Raw genomic sequence first — 14,960 nt, 5'->3', positions numbered from 1 at the left:
GTAACTTAAAAATAACCCAAGTTATTGCAGATAGCAGGCAAGCAACAGCTCTGAAAGACTGAACAGAGTACAAGGGGCCAAGAAGCACATTGCTAAAAATCTAGTTAAAGCAGCTTCTTTTCACTTTAAAAACAGCTTCTGGGAATGAAAGGAGGACAGTGTTTCAGAAATTAACGTGGGAACTGGTCCCCCAGTCCACTTTGGGAGATGTGGGTGGCAATTGGATGGAGACTGCTGATGGCTCTGTAGCTGCAGAGCTCTGACTCAGCGGTGGGTTTTGGGGTTTTTCTTAGCATTGGCAGAGGAACGTGGCTCAAGAGTTTCACAGTGTCATGACACTGGCCCACTGCAAGAAAGAAAATTGTTAAATCTAGATAGAAAACTAACATTTTTAGAACTGGAGTATATTGGAGCCAGTGGGTGGAGAAGAGCTGGAGAATGTTAAAGGTTTTCTTATCTCTTCTTACATGAGAAGGTAGATGACCCATCATTGTACCTGTCATCTGGTATCATGACACAAGTACCACTCACAAGTCTCTTGCTTGTTTCAGCAGCAGCAAGAGAAATAGTGAGGATCTTTTACCAAGAGCAGTATTAATAAAGCAATTAAATGCATGACAGCTTCTTCATCTCAGTGCCCTGAACACAAGTTGTTGTTGTTATTTGATAAAGAAAAATTTTATCCTATCAACCAAAGGTTGCTACTCACAAGAGAACTCTTGACTGCAGAAAAGAACAACGGAGAAAAAAAATTCCTAAGATTAAAAAGAAAGTGGATTTTGAGAGGTAGAGATGAGTAAGAGAGACCGATCTCCAGCACTGACCAAAAATGGAAATGGCAGCAATACTGAAATAGAAGCAGCATGAGAATAAACTTCCCTTTCAGAGGTACATGAAATAAATCCTTCTTCAAATTGCTTTCTAAAAAAGGGTTTTCAGCATGATCTCTAAATGTCCCTCCACAATCCTATGATAAAAGTCACCAATCCTTTGAGATGACTGGAGAGACTGTTTTGCACAAGTCTAGAGAAGTCAAGACTCCCACTGCCTACATATTTGCTTCGCTGAAAATTAAGTTGACTTCTTTGTCTCAGCTCATCATGTTCTTCCCTGCTATGCCCTGAACTAGGGCATAGAGGAAAAAAGGTAAATTTTCTTATCAAGTACTTGGATGCACATATTTTATATGGATGTGTACTTACATCACATTCATCCCATTACTGTTGGGTACTTTAAAATTAACCTGCTTCTCCTCAAACCACACTGGCATCCCCACCCCTCAGAGAAACAAACCCAGGGACCAGGCTCTGCCACTTACACACCCAAGGTACCAAGACAGTGTCCCACACATGCACAGCAGTCAACTGCCCCCTCAGCAAGAACAATATTCCACTTCTATCTTCGTGACAAATCCAAGCCTAGAGCGTTTAAAGCAGCTGGAAAATAGAGCAACTCCAAATCCTTTCCCCCCTCCAAGACAGAAAATAAAAAAAAAACAAAAAAAAAAGCTGTTTCTGCCAAGCAAGTACTGAATACACTGCATTCCATTTCATTAAAACAATTATTCAAAAGCCAGCCAAGAATTACATAAAGCTTCCTCGCTGCACCACCCCCAGCCCCTTCCTTCAGCCCCTCCTCCCCAGCAAACAGCCTCCCAACCCTGCAAGGACAGAACCACAGCACAGGACACTGCTCCAAACACCTCACAGCCCACTGGCTCTCCCACCCCACACACAGCATTTTCCAGAGCCAAGCAACACAATCAGGGGGCTCCAGCACATCCAGCCAGCCCAGAAGCTCTCAAGAGTTTCACATCACCACAGCCACACCACGGTGATCTGTTACAAGCAGATTTCTCCCTTGCATTTGTTGGGAAAGTAGCATCCAACAAATGAAGCCCTTAACCAACCCTACAAAGAAAAATGAATGATAACCTAACAGATTTTTTGTCAGACTCACACCAAGGCTTTTAAGCATGACCCCAAGACAGAAGGTGCTGGAGGCACTGGATTTAAGCAGTAGTAAGTACAGGAGCAGCATGCCAGAGCAGCTGTGAGGCACTGCCCAGGCAAACTGCTCAGGACAGCCAAGCAGCAAATCTCAGATTAAGCACAATCAGAATAGATTGAAAACCACAAGCTTAGGGTTATAAGAACCTGACTGACAAATTCATCTTAAACTGCACACAGCCACTGCACAGCTCTCAGCCTGACTGACAGTGCTGAGCTCCTCGTCTTTCACGGGAGAAATAAAAGGCAGCTTCTTCAGGCCAATGCAGCTCACCCACTCACAACACTGACTTGGCCACTGATAAGAGATTTCATGACGTGGATGAAATGGCATTTCACTCCCTCCCCCAGTGCTCCAGCTCTCTGCAGGGATCCTGTCTAACTGCTGGAGCTGCTCACACAGCCAGGCAGAATAGTTCCAGCTGTGTGTCACACTGCCTGACCAGGCCTACACAGCCCAAAAATGTCTCCCATATAAAACCATCATGAACAGGAGCGTCAAACCCGAAGTACTACTCTAGGCACCTTCCTCTTGGGGATCACCTCTGCCCAAAAAGCAGCAAAAAAAGACAAAAAAAAAAAAAAAAAAAAAAAAACCACACCAATCCAAACTTAGTCCCAAGGCAGTTGCTAGTGCTGAGAAACAGGGAGCAATGGATGCAACTAATGGTAAAACAAGATGAGCAACAGAGACCAGCCAAGCCATCATCTTATCCCAGATCATGGGGCACCAGTAACCTCAACTGACATGCAGTTAGCCCTAGGCTTTTTTGTCTGACCCAGCTGAAATTAGTGGCTTCAACCCAAAAGAAACCTTTTCACAGAGAAGGCCTGAACTGGTTTAGGACCATGAAAGAGGATAAAACAAGGGAATACTAAGCCCCTAATCCACGGCAAATTATTTACAGCCCTCTTGCCCATGACCTTTTCTACCTCTGGCTTCTTTTACCATCTCCTGCTCTTATTAAAACTCATCCTAACCACAGACCCTGAACAACCACAAACTTCCCCATAGCACAAAGTGAAATTCTCTGTTCACCTTCCTCTTCAGCAATGGAAATAAAACAAGTTCCTGTGAGGCATTTAGACAGACAGGGGATTAATTCTGTCTGCCAGCTCAGTTCTGTGACAAAAACACGGGACTGGTTTATTCCTGGAGCCCCCATACAGTCTGATTTATAGCTGAGCCATTTAAAGCACAATTCCCCATGCAGAGTGTCATTCAGAAGGTTTATTCCCTGGAGTGCCATTTACCTTTTTTTTTATGTTCTTCAAATGATTTGCAAAATGTTAGAGGTTTAAATGTGTGCAATAAACAGCAAAAAACCACAAGAAATCAAGCCACACTCCACTGCACACTGCCAGCCAGGCACTCAGTACCTCACCCAGCAGAACCATCGACGCAGACGTGCACATGGTAATAAGAACACTGTGAGAAGGGGCACGACAAGCTGCACTGGACAACTTCAGACTATCTCATCATCATTGAAATAACTTGAACTGAACTTGTTCACAGTGTAGAGACAGTCCAGCACAGGGAAAAAGGAGCCAAGCTCTAACAATGCAGGCTGCCTCCCCCTGTGGCCTGCCATAAGTTCTCTTGGCTCCTCAGTTTACAGTTGTCTCAAACTGCTTAGATAAATTTCCCATGTAAATTCAGAATAGTTACTGTCTGCTAAAAGAAAAAGCTGCATTTGTGTGAGCAGAAAAAGTTTACCAGACTCCTAAACAGCACAAACACATAACATCAGGGACTCAGTTCCTGTAACTGAAACACCAACACCAAACTTGTTCCACAGCACTCCAGTTCCCATTTCAACTTGTTTGTTTCACTGGGATTTTAAAACACACATGCACAGAAGAGAAGGCATGGATTTTAACACCTAGCTGGTTGCTGCTGCTATGGGGCCATTTGCAAAGAGAATGAGCATGAATGGGAAAAACAGCTAAAACTGATATGAGGAAGTCATCACCCACCTCCTATTTTTATGGTATATCTTTAGCACACAACATTCCTTGAATGACTTCACGACGCTCTGTGGTAAAGGGAAAGACGAGGGCAGAGCCACTGCGGGGAACTTGGAAGGGAAAGAAAATCTTTTCTCCCTACTCACAGCCTGTCATAATGGGGGGTGAAGAAAGGATGAGCAATCAGAAAGGCACAGGGGGAATATTCAACAGGCCTGAGAAAGGAATAAAACTTGTAAATCTAATTTAAACTTGCCACTGTAAACTTTTCCAGCAATGGTGACCAGAAAAGTTTGAAAGAAGCTTTTCAGCTGGAAGCTATTTCAGAAACACAAAGATCTCAACCAACATAACCACACTTTGCAGGTAAGGAGTAATTACCCCTGTTTCACAGACAGAGAAACAACATGCCTTAAGTTAGGGTACATTTTTGAGGCTGTGGAGAAATGGTTACCTTATGCTATATTAAACACAACCCACAGCTGAAGGAGGTAGCCTCACTTCCCAGTCCACTGTCCATGTAAAAAAATGACTTGAGAAGAATCAGCTTGCTGATGCAGTTAACTGTCCAACAGTCAATGTGGACACAAGTAATGGAGATGGCCACAGGGAACACCTCAGCAGCCAGCTTAAATCAAGTGGAACCAATTTGAGATCACAACTTATTCTCTAACCCATTCAACTTCAACCAGAGTGGAAAGCAATGGTGCCACTTCTTGCTTCTACTCTGCACTGCTGGATGTAGTAATCCTGCCACAGATGAGACAGTTCCCTACTCAACATTTTAAAATGCAATATCCTAACATGATAACCTGTACTCCCAGGGTTTGTTACTAAACCTCAGTTAGTTAGGACAGGCCTGAAGTGAGCAAGGAACTCATTCCCTAATCACAGTGTGAGAAAGCTTCCCACAGACAATGTCTCACTTTCAGGCAGCTGGAACAGAAGAGCATCTTCATTAACAGCTTCCGCATCAGACAAAAAGGGACACACAGGATCAGTACACAAAGGGGGAAGCACAGGCTGAGACCAGAGCAGGAAACTGGGACCAGAGATCCTATTCACTCACACTGATTTTCCACTAGCACACACAACTGCACTCAGAATCTGCTCTGGCTGTCTCCAAAGCTGCATCAGACTCTGGGTATCACAACTAACACATTAGTTTGATTCAAACTAGATTTGTTTTGTGGCCATAGACAGGCTTCCCCCCCCCCTCTAGTTACAGAGTTTTAATATAAGAGATTTATCTGTCTGAGGAGCAGATCAGAAAACCAACTCTGATCTAAACAGGAGTGCATTATTAGTCCTTATTCTGCTGCCAGACTTTAAAATTTTAGCTGTCATTTCTACAGTTTCACAACTTGTTTCATATAACCAATGGACTTCACAGGGCAAGAGGTGAGGAAAAAGGGGTCCAGAGAAACTGAAGTATCGTGATCCCTAGGAAAGGAAGAAAAAGGAGAGAGAGGGAGACAGAGAAAGAGAGAGATGAAGATGTATGAGAAGTTTCCCATTTGTTTCTCTAGTGGCAGAGATGGTGTCGGAGGATCAGTTTTAACCAGGAGGGCAGCTGAACACTTCGGATAAGTTGACCTCTCCCAGAGAGGGACAAAGGAGCTAAAGACAGCACAGAGTCCAGCCTTTCCGTGGAAATAGAGCAACAAGAAAAGAAGCCTCTCTCTGCATCACACACTGCTTGAGGCAGAGGACTCCCTGTCTGAGTTGCTCAGGACAATGAAGTCCCTGTTTTACGAGGGGTCACAACAGCTAAGGAGCTGAAACAAGTCAGAACCCCATTGTGCAGAGCATTAGTTCTGTTTACAGCCTTCTCGCCCAGCAGCAGGAAGGACTCAGAAATCTGAGCCAGTAGAAAGCCAAGGCACCAAATTACTTTACCAGTGCTTCCCCCCCAATACCATTTCCTGGGCGTAGCTGACCTTAAGCAATTTCACAGCAAACTTTAGACAAGTGAGCCCAAAACCCACAGTATGAGACTCCCAAACTAAAGGAACTGAGTCAGAAACAGGCAAGCATCCCCCTCTGGAGAGGGACAGACAGCACCGCCCTGCAGAGCACAGCAATCTTCCAAATGTTAGGACAGATGACAGATGGAAACACATGCACCTCCCTCCACACTCCCATGAAAAATCAAGGGCAAGATTGCTCCCTTTAAAGTCAATACTGAGAGGATTAAGCACTGAAGAGAAGGTGGATTAGAGTTCCCAAAACAGAGGAAAACAACTAATAAAGCAAAATCTCTTGTGCCCTTGAACTGTGCACCCAGAATTTTGAAGTCAAATTGCTAGAAAAACTTTATGCAAAAGAAAAATCCTCCTAGAAGTGAGAAAGCACACCTAAAAAAACCAGCTCACAAAGTAGTTGAGGTGGACAGCCAATGCACTGCCACACGTCCCCATTAAACAGATATAATTTCTTTGTAAAACACCTTTTACAAGCTCTGGTGAATGCTGTTTTGTTTTTGATTGCAAAATCCAGTTTAAAAATCTGAAGCCTTTGAAAACAATTTTGTTTTTTAAATAGCAGTAGAGAAGTGAGAATTTCATCAAATGAAAGCTTCTAAAAGCCATTTCTGTCTGGAGTTACCAAAAGGTTTCCCAGTAGTATTTGCAAACAACCCTTTCAGAAAAAGGCTGTAAAAAACTTTTGGAGTCAAAATCAAAACAGTACTCTGACTAAAGCAAATGTAAAGTTTCTCTTCTCCTACTCCTCTCACCATAAATACATGACAGGTTCCACAAATTAGGTTTCTCCCCCTGCAACAAGCAGATCCTAACGGATCTGTTCCTTCATACTACTCAGACAAGGCAGCACCACAGCACCATAACTCAGCATCTCATTCAGTGCCTCAGATTTTGTGAAGTAAGAATGTGTGGATGGTCACCTGTGTGCTGGAAGCACAGGCTGTGCTTTGGCAATCCCCTGAAAGGGGCAAGAGCCCCAAATCTGGATTCTCACTCTTGAGGACAAAGCTGTACTCTCTGTGCCAATTTACAGCACTGCAGGACGGCAAATTCACTCAGCAAACTTCCTGTCAAACTCCAAGCACATCCGCAAATGCGCTTCCTCAGAGAGACTGCAGGGAGACAATCTGGAGGGAGACAAGCCCGGCCAGCTGCTCTCCTCCCCCTTCCCAGCACGGGCTGCTCCAGTTTCCACCCAGCCCCAGCACTGCGTGTCCTGGGCCACGGAGGCTCCCCCAGAACACCAGGGTGCACAGCTCCAGCCTGCAGAAAGTTTCCTGTGTGAGATTCTTCAGCGTTGGGGGAGGGGGAAAAAGGGAATGAAGATTTTTTTCAACTCCTAATGAATCCTCAAAGCAAGACAAATCCATTCTATACGTTTCATAAACTCTCCAGTCCAGGAACCAAAGTGAGATACTTCTGGACGTCCATTTTACAGTGGACATGTGCACACTGATCAAATCCTCCAACTCTAGGGAGAGGGAGGAGATTTTTGATAAAGGCAGGGAGTTAAGAACAGACACACCAAGGTCTCTGTGAGGGGTTCACTCCTGCCCAGCAAGGCCCTTCACTCACTGCTCATTTCTGCACCACACAGATTCAGAAGCGAGGCGTGGAAGTATCTGAGCTGATTTTACTTGACATCAACTCTGAACCTGCAAGTCCCAGCTCAATATCAAACTCCTTTTGGGCCAGAACTGCCCCTGGAAGCAGAGCAGCTTTGCCCACATGGCACTGTGCCTGAACCAACAAGTCCTGCCTAACCAGCTTGACTCTGGACAGAGCCAGTGCAGACGTCTGTATCCATGGCACAGTTAATCCACAACTCAGATAATCCACCCATAGATAATGAGGAAAGAAAAACAAACAACTCTCACTCGAATTTGAAAGTCTGACTTATTTCAGGGGAGTTGTATCAGCACAGCACAGTTCCATTATGCGTGCATCCCAAGGTGAATGGCTTTAGAGCAATAAGTGAGCCATTTTGGGCTAACAATGATTCACAGAGGGAAAACAGCTGGTGTGCTTTTCCGTGGTGAATTCTGTACACCACAGAAAAGCTTACAGAGAGAAAGGGTCACACTTTTTTTTTTGTTCAGCTGCCTACTGTTAATTAGATCTTTTCCAGTCTGAAAGGCTGCACAAAAATTGAGACAGACGCAGTGTAATTAAGACTTGATGAAATCAACTTGCCTAGACTAAAACTTCTAACTTTTGGTTGTCCCAATACACTTCAGAGCTCAGAAAAACAAACCAGGCACAATTTCAGATCTTTTTCACAATTTCTTTGCAGTTCACCTCTACTTCTCCTACAGAGGAAAGAAAAAGGGACTGCAGGAGCCTATTCCAACAAGTGGGAAGTCACACTACCACTGTTCAGGAATGCTGCTCTTGCAGCAGGCACAGTGAAGCTCCCATGGTTTACTGAAGAGCATGCTGCTGAGACACTAAACTGGCCCTACACAGACCTGTATGCTCACCTTGAAGGGCTACTCACCAAGTCAATACACAGACTGGGTGAATCCTGTTCTGACTAACAACGCATTCCTGAACACCCCAGGAACTCACACCAAATCTCCAGGAGATAACCAGAATGAGGGATATGAGAAAAGGTATACAGAGCTGTCTCCACTTAAAGGAAAAATAACCATGAGAAGAAGCTGCAGTAGAAGTTACTTCTGTTTTCACCAACAGCTACTTCACTAAAGCAGAGGGTTTCACTCCCCAAGGATGAATCCTCCATGGGCACACCCTTCACCAGAAAGCCACACAGCAGATGGACTCCTTGCCCTCTAAGTTTTATCATTCGCCCAATACAAAGTCTGTTTTCTGAAGGTGTGACCACCAGCTTTATGCCAGCACCGTAATGTGAGCTTCCAGGTCCAGAAATAAACCTGCAATTTTCTTGGACTATATGTCAACAGAACGTCTGGTTTCTATTAAAGGTAGGATGGAAGTAACGGATCACAGCCCCTCCCCAGTGTCTGATTTAATCAGTTTCATAAGCGGAACTCAGTCGTCCTAATGCCTCCCAGAGCACAAGGGATTTTGGCAGATCCACACCCTTTCCGGCTTGGTACCAAAGGAACTCAAATTCTCTAGATCTTTCCCTTGAGACCAGTTGCCTGACATTTCTCCATTACACGGTTTCGGGAAACCGAATAATGCAGCACACCTGGGAGAAGCAGAGGGGAGACAAGGATGAGCTCCGAGCCCGGCTGGGCTCCGCTTATCCCCCCAGGGCTCCCCACTCCATACCCGCGCAAAGTTCAGATCTCGCCCAAGAACGGGCTGGAGAGGCTGCGGCGGGGCAGGGGAGGCGATGTTTGCTGAAACCCGAGCACGCTCCGCGCTGCTGCGGGCACAGGAGCGCCGGGCGCCCTTCCCGGCCGGGACAGCCACCGCCTGCCCTGGCTGCGGGCGCCGGGGCGGCGGCGGCCCCGGGACAGCCCAGCCACGGGGGCCCGGGCGCAGGCGGGGCGGGGGAGCCGCGTTGGCCGGCGCGGTGCGCGGGGAGCGACACGTCCCCGGAGCGACAGGCGCGGCCCGAGCCCCGCGGCGCCGAGGGGCGCAGCGTGGCCGGGCGGGCCGCGGCCGCCGCCGCCCGGGGCGCGGCGGGGAGCCGGCCCCCGCCGCGGGGAGCCCGCGCAGCTCGGAACTCACCCAAGTCGTCCATGGTGCCGCCGTGCCCGGTGCCGGTGCCGCCGCGCCCGGAGCCGCTCCCGCCCCGCCGGTGCCGCCGCCGCCCCAGCGCCCGCAACTTTCCCGGCCCGCCCCCGCGCGCGCCCGCCCGGCCGCGCGCCCCCCGCCGCGCGCCCCGCGCCGCCCCTGGCGGCCGCCGCGGGAACCGCCAGCCCGGCCCGGGCAGGGCAGCGGGGACGGGGCCGGCCCCGGGCTGGGAAACGGCCCCGGGACTGCCGGGCGAGGCCGCAGCGGCCAGAGCCGCCACCCAAGGGGCTCTGTCCCCGGGGCCAAGCCTGTCCTGCCGCACAGGAGCCGTCCCGCTCGCCCGCGGCCCCACGCGCGTCCGGGACTGAGCGGGAGCGCGACACGAGCCCCGCACTGTGCCCTGCTGGAGCCGTTCCCAGGGGAATTGTCCTCCCGGGGCACTGGTGCAGCCGCACCGGGCTTATTGCGTGCTGCGGTAGGGCTGTGCCCCAAAACCTTCAAACAAACATTTCAGAGCCTCAGCTGATTTACCCCATCCCAGGGAAGCTGGGCAGCAGAAATTGTTTCTTATGGAAACAGTTTTCTATAAGCTGCGGCCACCATAAAGGAAAGTCACCAGCTACTTCTCCTTTGCTGTGTTCAAAGACTATAAGAGCCCACCCGGATTTCTCATGTGATGATCTTGAACCATCATTTCCCACATGCTTTTCCTTTCAAACCTCTATAAAACAACACTCCAAGGCAGCAAAGTCCTCGCTTTGTCTGAGCCACAGCACAGCTCAACCCTCACCAGAGCTACTGTTTCCCACTGTGCTCCAGCCAAGCTGACATGGCAGTAAAGGCAGTTGCTCAGCCCAAATGTTCACTTCTTAATCTGATGAGAGATACACCAAAAAATACCAGTGTGGGAACGGCCGAGGATCCAGGAAACATGACTCTTGTAGCTCTTTTCCTTACAAAATGACTACCAAGTCAGAGAATGTTCCCAGAACCGAACAGCACATGTCCTGTTGTTGAGCTGAGATTATGGAATTGTATTTCCATTAAACAGAGACCGTGAGGTCAGCTGTGAGCAATCTCTAGTGCTGTATTTTTCACTCTCTAGGCACAAACATGCCCAGTTTCCCCTGCTAGCACAAGTCAGACATCATTATTTCCTGTGTTAAGTCATGCTTTAATGGGAATTATCGCTAGGGGGGCAGGGAAATATCTCCTCCCTCATTCCAGCCAATGCTTACGAATAGTCAAAAACCTCCAAGAAATTAATTCCAGTTTTTACTCCAAATACAGGAGTTGTCAGAAAATAATATCCTTTCTGAGATCTAAGTACAACCCAAATGTAAGTAAAGACTTTCATTGCATGCTTCACCATCCATGCCAAAGATCTCACCTGACATCCCCTTTGCTGGTTTCCCTCAGCAAAATGTAAAACTTTATTTGGAGGGACTGTTAAATTTTCTCAAAATCTATCACTGGCTGTACAATGACAACTTCAGGATGCATTCCCCAGGTGGAGCAACATAAACCACTAGCACTGACTGGTCACAGAGCAGATCTAAAGTCATTAGAAACATGTCCTTTCCTGGGGTCTGCATGTTTCCTCCACCAACATGTGACAAGCATGTGCCTCAACTTGGGGTGTATTTTTACCTCTGCATAAATAAAGTGCCTGCTGTGCTCTGTTCATATTGTAGCCTGGTATGCAGTTTTTATTTTCAGCTTCCTACAATGTCCTTTGGGAGTCTGGAAGTGAATGTAAATCAAGAGAGCAGTTTCTATTGTGTCTCAGGGCTGAAATTAAGCTGTCATAAAACCAGTTATGGTTGCATCCACAAGAAATGGGTTGTGTCCAAGATGCCCAGTGTTAAAAACAAAACAACAAAGTCATTTTTTCTAAAGTTTTGCCTATGGCTTGTGCACTGCATTGAAAGGGTTGGTGGGGTGGGAGGCAGGGCTGTCCCATGAGGGATACTCTAGGCATACTGCTTTTAAAACCAACCTGCTCACAGCCAGGTGCTGTTCATAACTGAATTCTTCACACATTGACATTTCTTACTTAAAATTACCAGTCCCTAACCCTCCCATGAGAGCTGAAGGAGTAGGGGCAGGTTAAAACCCCGCCTGCCGAGGCAACGCCTCAGTGGTGTGGGCTCAAGCCCTGTCCTTCCCAATGCCTTGAACTCCTGTTTCCTCATCACTGACCTGCTCTTTGCCTCAGACTCTCCCTGACTCTCAAACATCTGTTTGCTGCTAGAAATACACAGCCTTCCTCTTATGCTGTGCCCTGTGCTGAGACATTGTTGCCCTTGTCTTTCACAGAAGGTGGAACAAGGAGTTACCACCCCCGTATGCAGATGGGAAACAGGGCTGGGAACTGGAAATGAAGTTAGACAATGAGCCAACATCAACAAAATGTTGAACTTTAGGGCTTCCTGTCTCCACACAATCCATGTTCAGAGTATTCCGACTCTACACAATCTGTGGCCAGAGTACTTGCTCAAGGCATCTTTCCCTCTTGTTGAAGAGTCATTTATTTACCAGTTACAGACCAAGACCCTCAAAGGGCAGCTCAACCCACTGACCACACACAGGACCCTCAGAGCTGATGGATTAACGTCTACCTGTGCCCTGTCATTTCAGACTGGCTGCCAAACAGAGGAGTGATCCAAGCTCATTTCATAATACCACCAAAGAAAAGCATGGTTATTTGCAATCTGTGTCAGAGAAGAGAGAAAAAGCTACACTGGCCTGTGAGGCATGTTTAGAACTTACCCGTGCACTTTCCAGAGAGTGACTTGAAACTGCAGAGCAATGACAGCACTTTCATTGCAGTGTGTGCCCTCTGTGCTGTGCCACATGAACATCAGCCAAGGGCATTTTGCTCTTTCTTCAGGTGAATGCAAGGAAAAGAATTCAATCAGAGCTTTAGGTTTCAGGCAATAGCAGTAAATCACAACATGCAACTCCCACATTCGAGATCCAACTTCACACTTGTTGAAAAGATCTATTACAGCAAAATTAACAAACTTGGTTTCTGGCATAAGATGTAGGACATGACTTTGCAATGCAGACTGAAAGCACCACACCAAGGCATTATCACAGACAATTCTGGCAGCAAAATTAGAAACAATCAAGTGATAAATCCAATACTTATCAACACAGTTTATAAGAATCAAGAAATTACCTGAAGTGTATGACTTACTGCAAACTACACATGCCTTTGCTATTTACCAGTGTGGCTTATTCTGACAAAGGGTAATGGCATCCCTATGCTTCAGGGTTTGATTTCAATTGATATTGAAATCAAATAGGAACAAATGGGGGGACAAAGACAATCGATGAGGTTTCGCTGTGACTCTTGGTCACTGTTGTGTATAATGGCCCAGCATGACTGAATGCTATTTTAAAAAATAATAGTAATTATTAAGAGGAAACACTGATATTCACTACTAAGTTTTCTATTCTACCAAAGTTTCCAGTAGCTGCCCAGCTCAGGGTCTAACGGGCAGGGCAGGAGCATCCCGATGGCACACGTGGATGTGATTCTCTGCCCATACAGAGCATGTCAGAGGCAGGCTGTCAGCAGCAGAAGGTTCATCTCACTCACACAGAGTGACAGAGGGCAGCTGCTCCCAGCTGCAGTGGAGCTGCTGTGCAGGGGTCACTACTCTCCCTCTGCAGGGCCTGCCTAGCTACTCAATTGCTGCAAATTAGGAAAGGATGGGGTTTAATTATATAATAAGAGTTGGCACCAGCAGTTGCTTTTCCCAGAGTAAAGGTTTGTGATTTGTTTGACAATAAGGAGCCTTTTTCTATTGTTTTTTTTTTTCTTAAAGCAAGTGATGTCAATAAAGAACTGCACACAAAATGGAGTTTACAGTACTTTACACTAAGTGTTCCCTAATGGGCTTTAGAGGATTTCTGCAGCTGGGGAAGCACGATTCAGACTTTCACTCCCCCTAGATTCCTCCCTGCCTGTTGAGAGGCTGAGCTCTCCTAAGGATCCTGCTCTACAAGAGCTACTCCAGAAACCTTTCTCCAGCACTTAAAGCCCTCCACTTCCGTTTTCGCTGACCGATTTATTTTTCACTAATTTTGAGAGAAAAAGAAACGAGCTTTTCATATAACAGCGCCCTCATTTTATTAAACCGCAGTTTTGGCGGCAGCAGACCGGGGCAGCGCTGAGAGAACAAAAACCTTATTATCTTCCGTAAAAGACCTCTTCAGTCCTGAGACAGAACACGGCCAAAATCACACTCCTAAAGTTAATTGACTGAGCGAATTTTAATCTATTTTTGACCAGAAAATTCAGTCTCCGTAGAGACTGTCAAAAATTGCCAATGCCGACTATATTTCAAGTCGTCATGGCGGGGTATTGGGAAAAGTTTTCAATTAGCAATAATCGCGCCTCGGATTAACCTCATTGGCTACGATACTGCCACTGCGCAAAGCTGACTGGGTTACCCCGCCGCTGCCGCCACTCGCCCCGGGGCTGCCGCCTAGGTCGTGGCGATTCCCGCCACCCGCCCGCTCCTGCCAGCACACTCCCGGCCGTGCCCCGAGCCCGCCCCGAGCCCCCCCCGAGCCCCGCCGGGACCGGAGCGCTCCGTTCTGCTCTCCGTTCTGGGCTCCCGGTACACCCGCAAAGGCTGCTGGGAGGGAATATGCAAAGTAAGCGTGACGTCACGGCGGGCAGCTGGCGCGGAACGAGCGGACTCCTCCGCGCATCCCCGGTGTACCGAGCCCGGGCACCCCGGGCCGTGAGCCCCGGCCAGCCCCGAGCGGCCACAGCGCCGGGGAGCGCATCCCAGCACGCGTGCTTGCCCAGCATCCCCGCGCCTGCTCCAGCACAAGACAGCGTGTAATAAACTGAGCGCGCTTTTCATAAAGAGTTCGGTGTCCTTTTTTCTTTTTAACGTGCTGAACGAGAAATTATCAATGAAACTAGACGTGGAGTAACGCAGATGGTGAGTTATTCCCACTACTAAGAACACGACTCTTAACTATGCCGAGTTATACCCCTCCTCTGAGAACAAGACTCTTAAATCAAGGTCCTTTTTCTTTCCGTGCATATCTATCTTTTAACCACACATAACCCGCCTCCGAAGAGGCTCTCAAAAATTGCCAATGCCGACTATATTTCAAGTCGTCATGGCGGGGTATTGGGAAAAGTTTTCAATTAGCAATAATCGCGCCTCGGAATACCCTCATCGGCTACGATACTGCCACTGCGCAAGGCTGCCCGGGTCCTGCTCCCTCCCGGGCCCGGGGCCGCCGCGCCCCCGCCGAGCTCAGAGCGGGCGAGGAGGGTCCCGGTGCCCCCCGCCCG

General features: G+C 47.8%; 1 protein-coding gene and 2 non-coding genes across 3 annotated transcripts in view; all 3 read right to left on the bottom strand.

Annotated features, from left to right (window-relative positions):
* The window catches only part of PXN (paxillin), a 45,009-nt gene extending 35,304 nt beyond the window's left edge, over positions 1-9,705 (bottom strand). The window contains exon 1 of the mRNA XM_030958799.1: positions 9,626-9,705. Within this exon, the coding sequence (XP_030814659.1) occupies positions 9,626-9,638 (13 nt within the window). The 5' untranslated portion in view covers positions 9,639-9,705. The remainder of the gene's footprint in view (positions 1-9,625) is intronic.
* Positions 9,706-13,943: 4,238 nt separating this feature from the next.
* On the bottom strand, positions 13,944-14,084 carry LOC115909742. The gene has a single exon (XR_004061166.1). It is a non-coding gene; the product is annotated as a U4 spliceosomal RNA (small nuclear RNA).
* A 646-nt stretch (positions 14,085-14,730) lies between these two features.
* LOC115909744 lies at positions 14,731-14,871 on the bottom strand. Its single transcript, XR_004061167.1, has one exon. It is a non-coding gene; the product is annotated as a U4 spliceosomal RNA (small nuclear RNA).
* Between the last annotated feature and the right edge of the window lie 89 nt (positions 14,872-14,960).

This window comes from Camarhynchus parvulus, chromosome 15, assembly GCF_901933205.1.
Source record: "Camarhynchus parvulus chromosome 15, STF_HiC, whole genome shotgun sequence".
Classification (NCBI taxonomy): Eukaryota; Metazoa; Chordata; class Aves; order Passeriformes; family Thraupidae; genus Camarhynchus; species Camarhynchus parvulus.
Note: the sequence above shows the minus strand (reverse complement) of the source record. Positions and strands in the feature narration are given on the sequence as shown.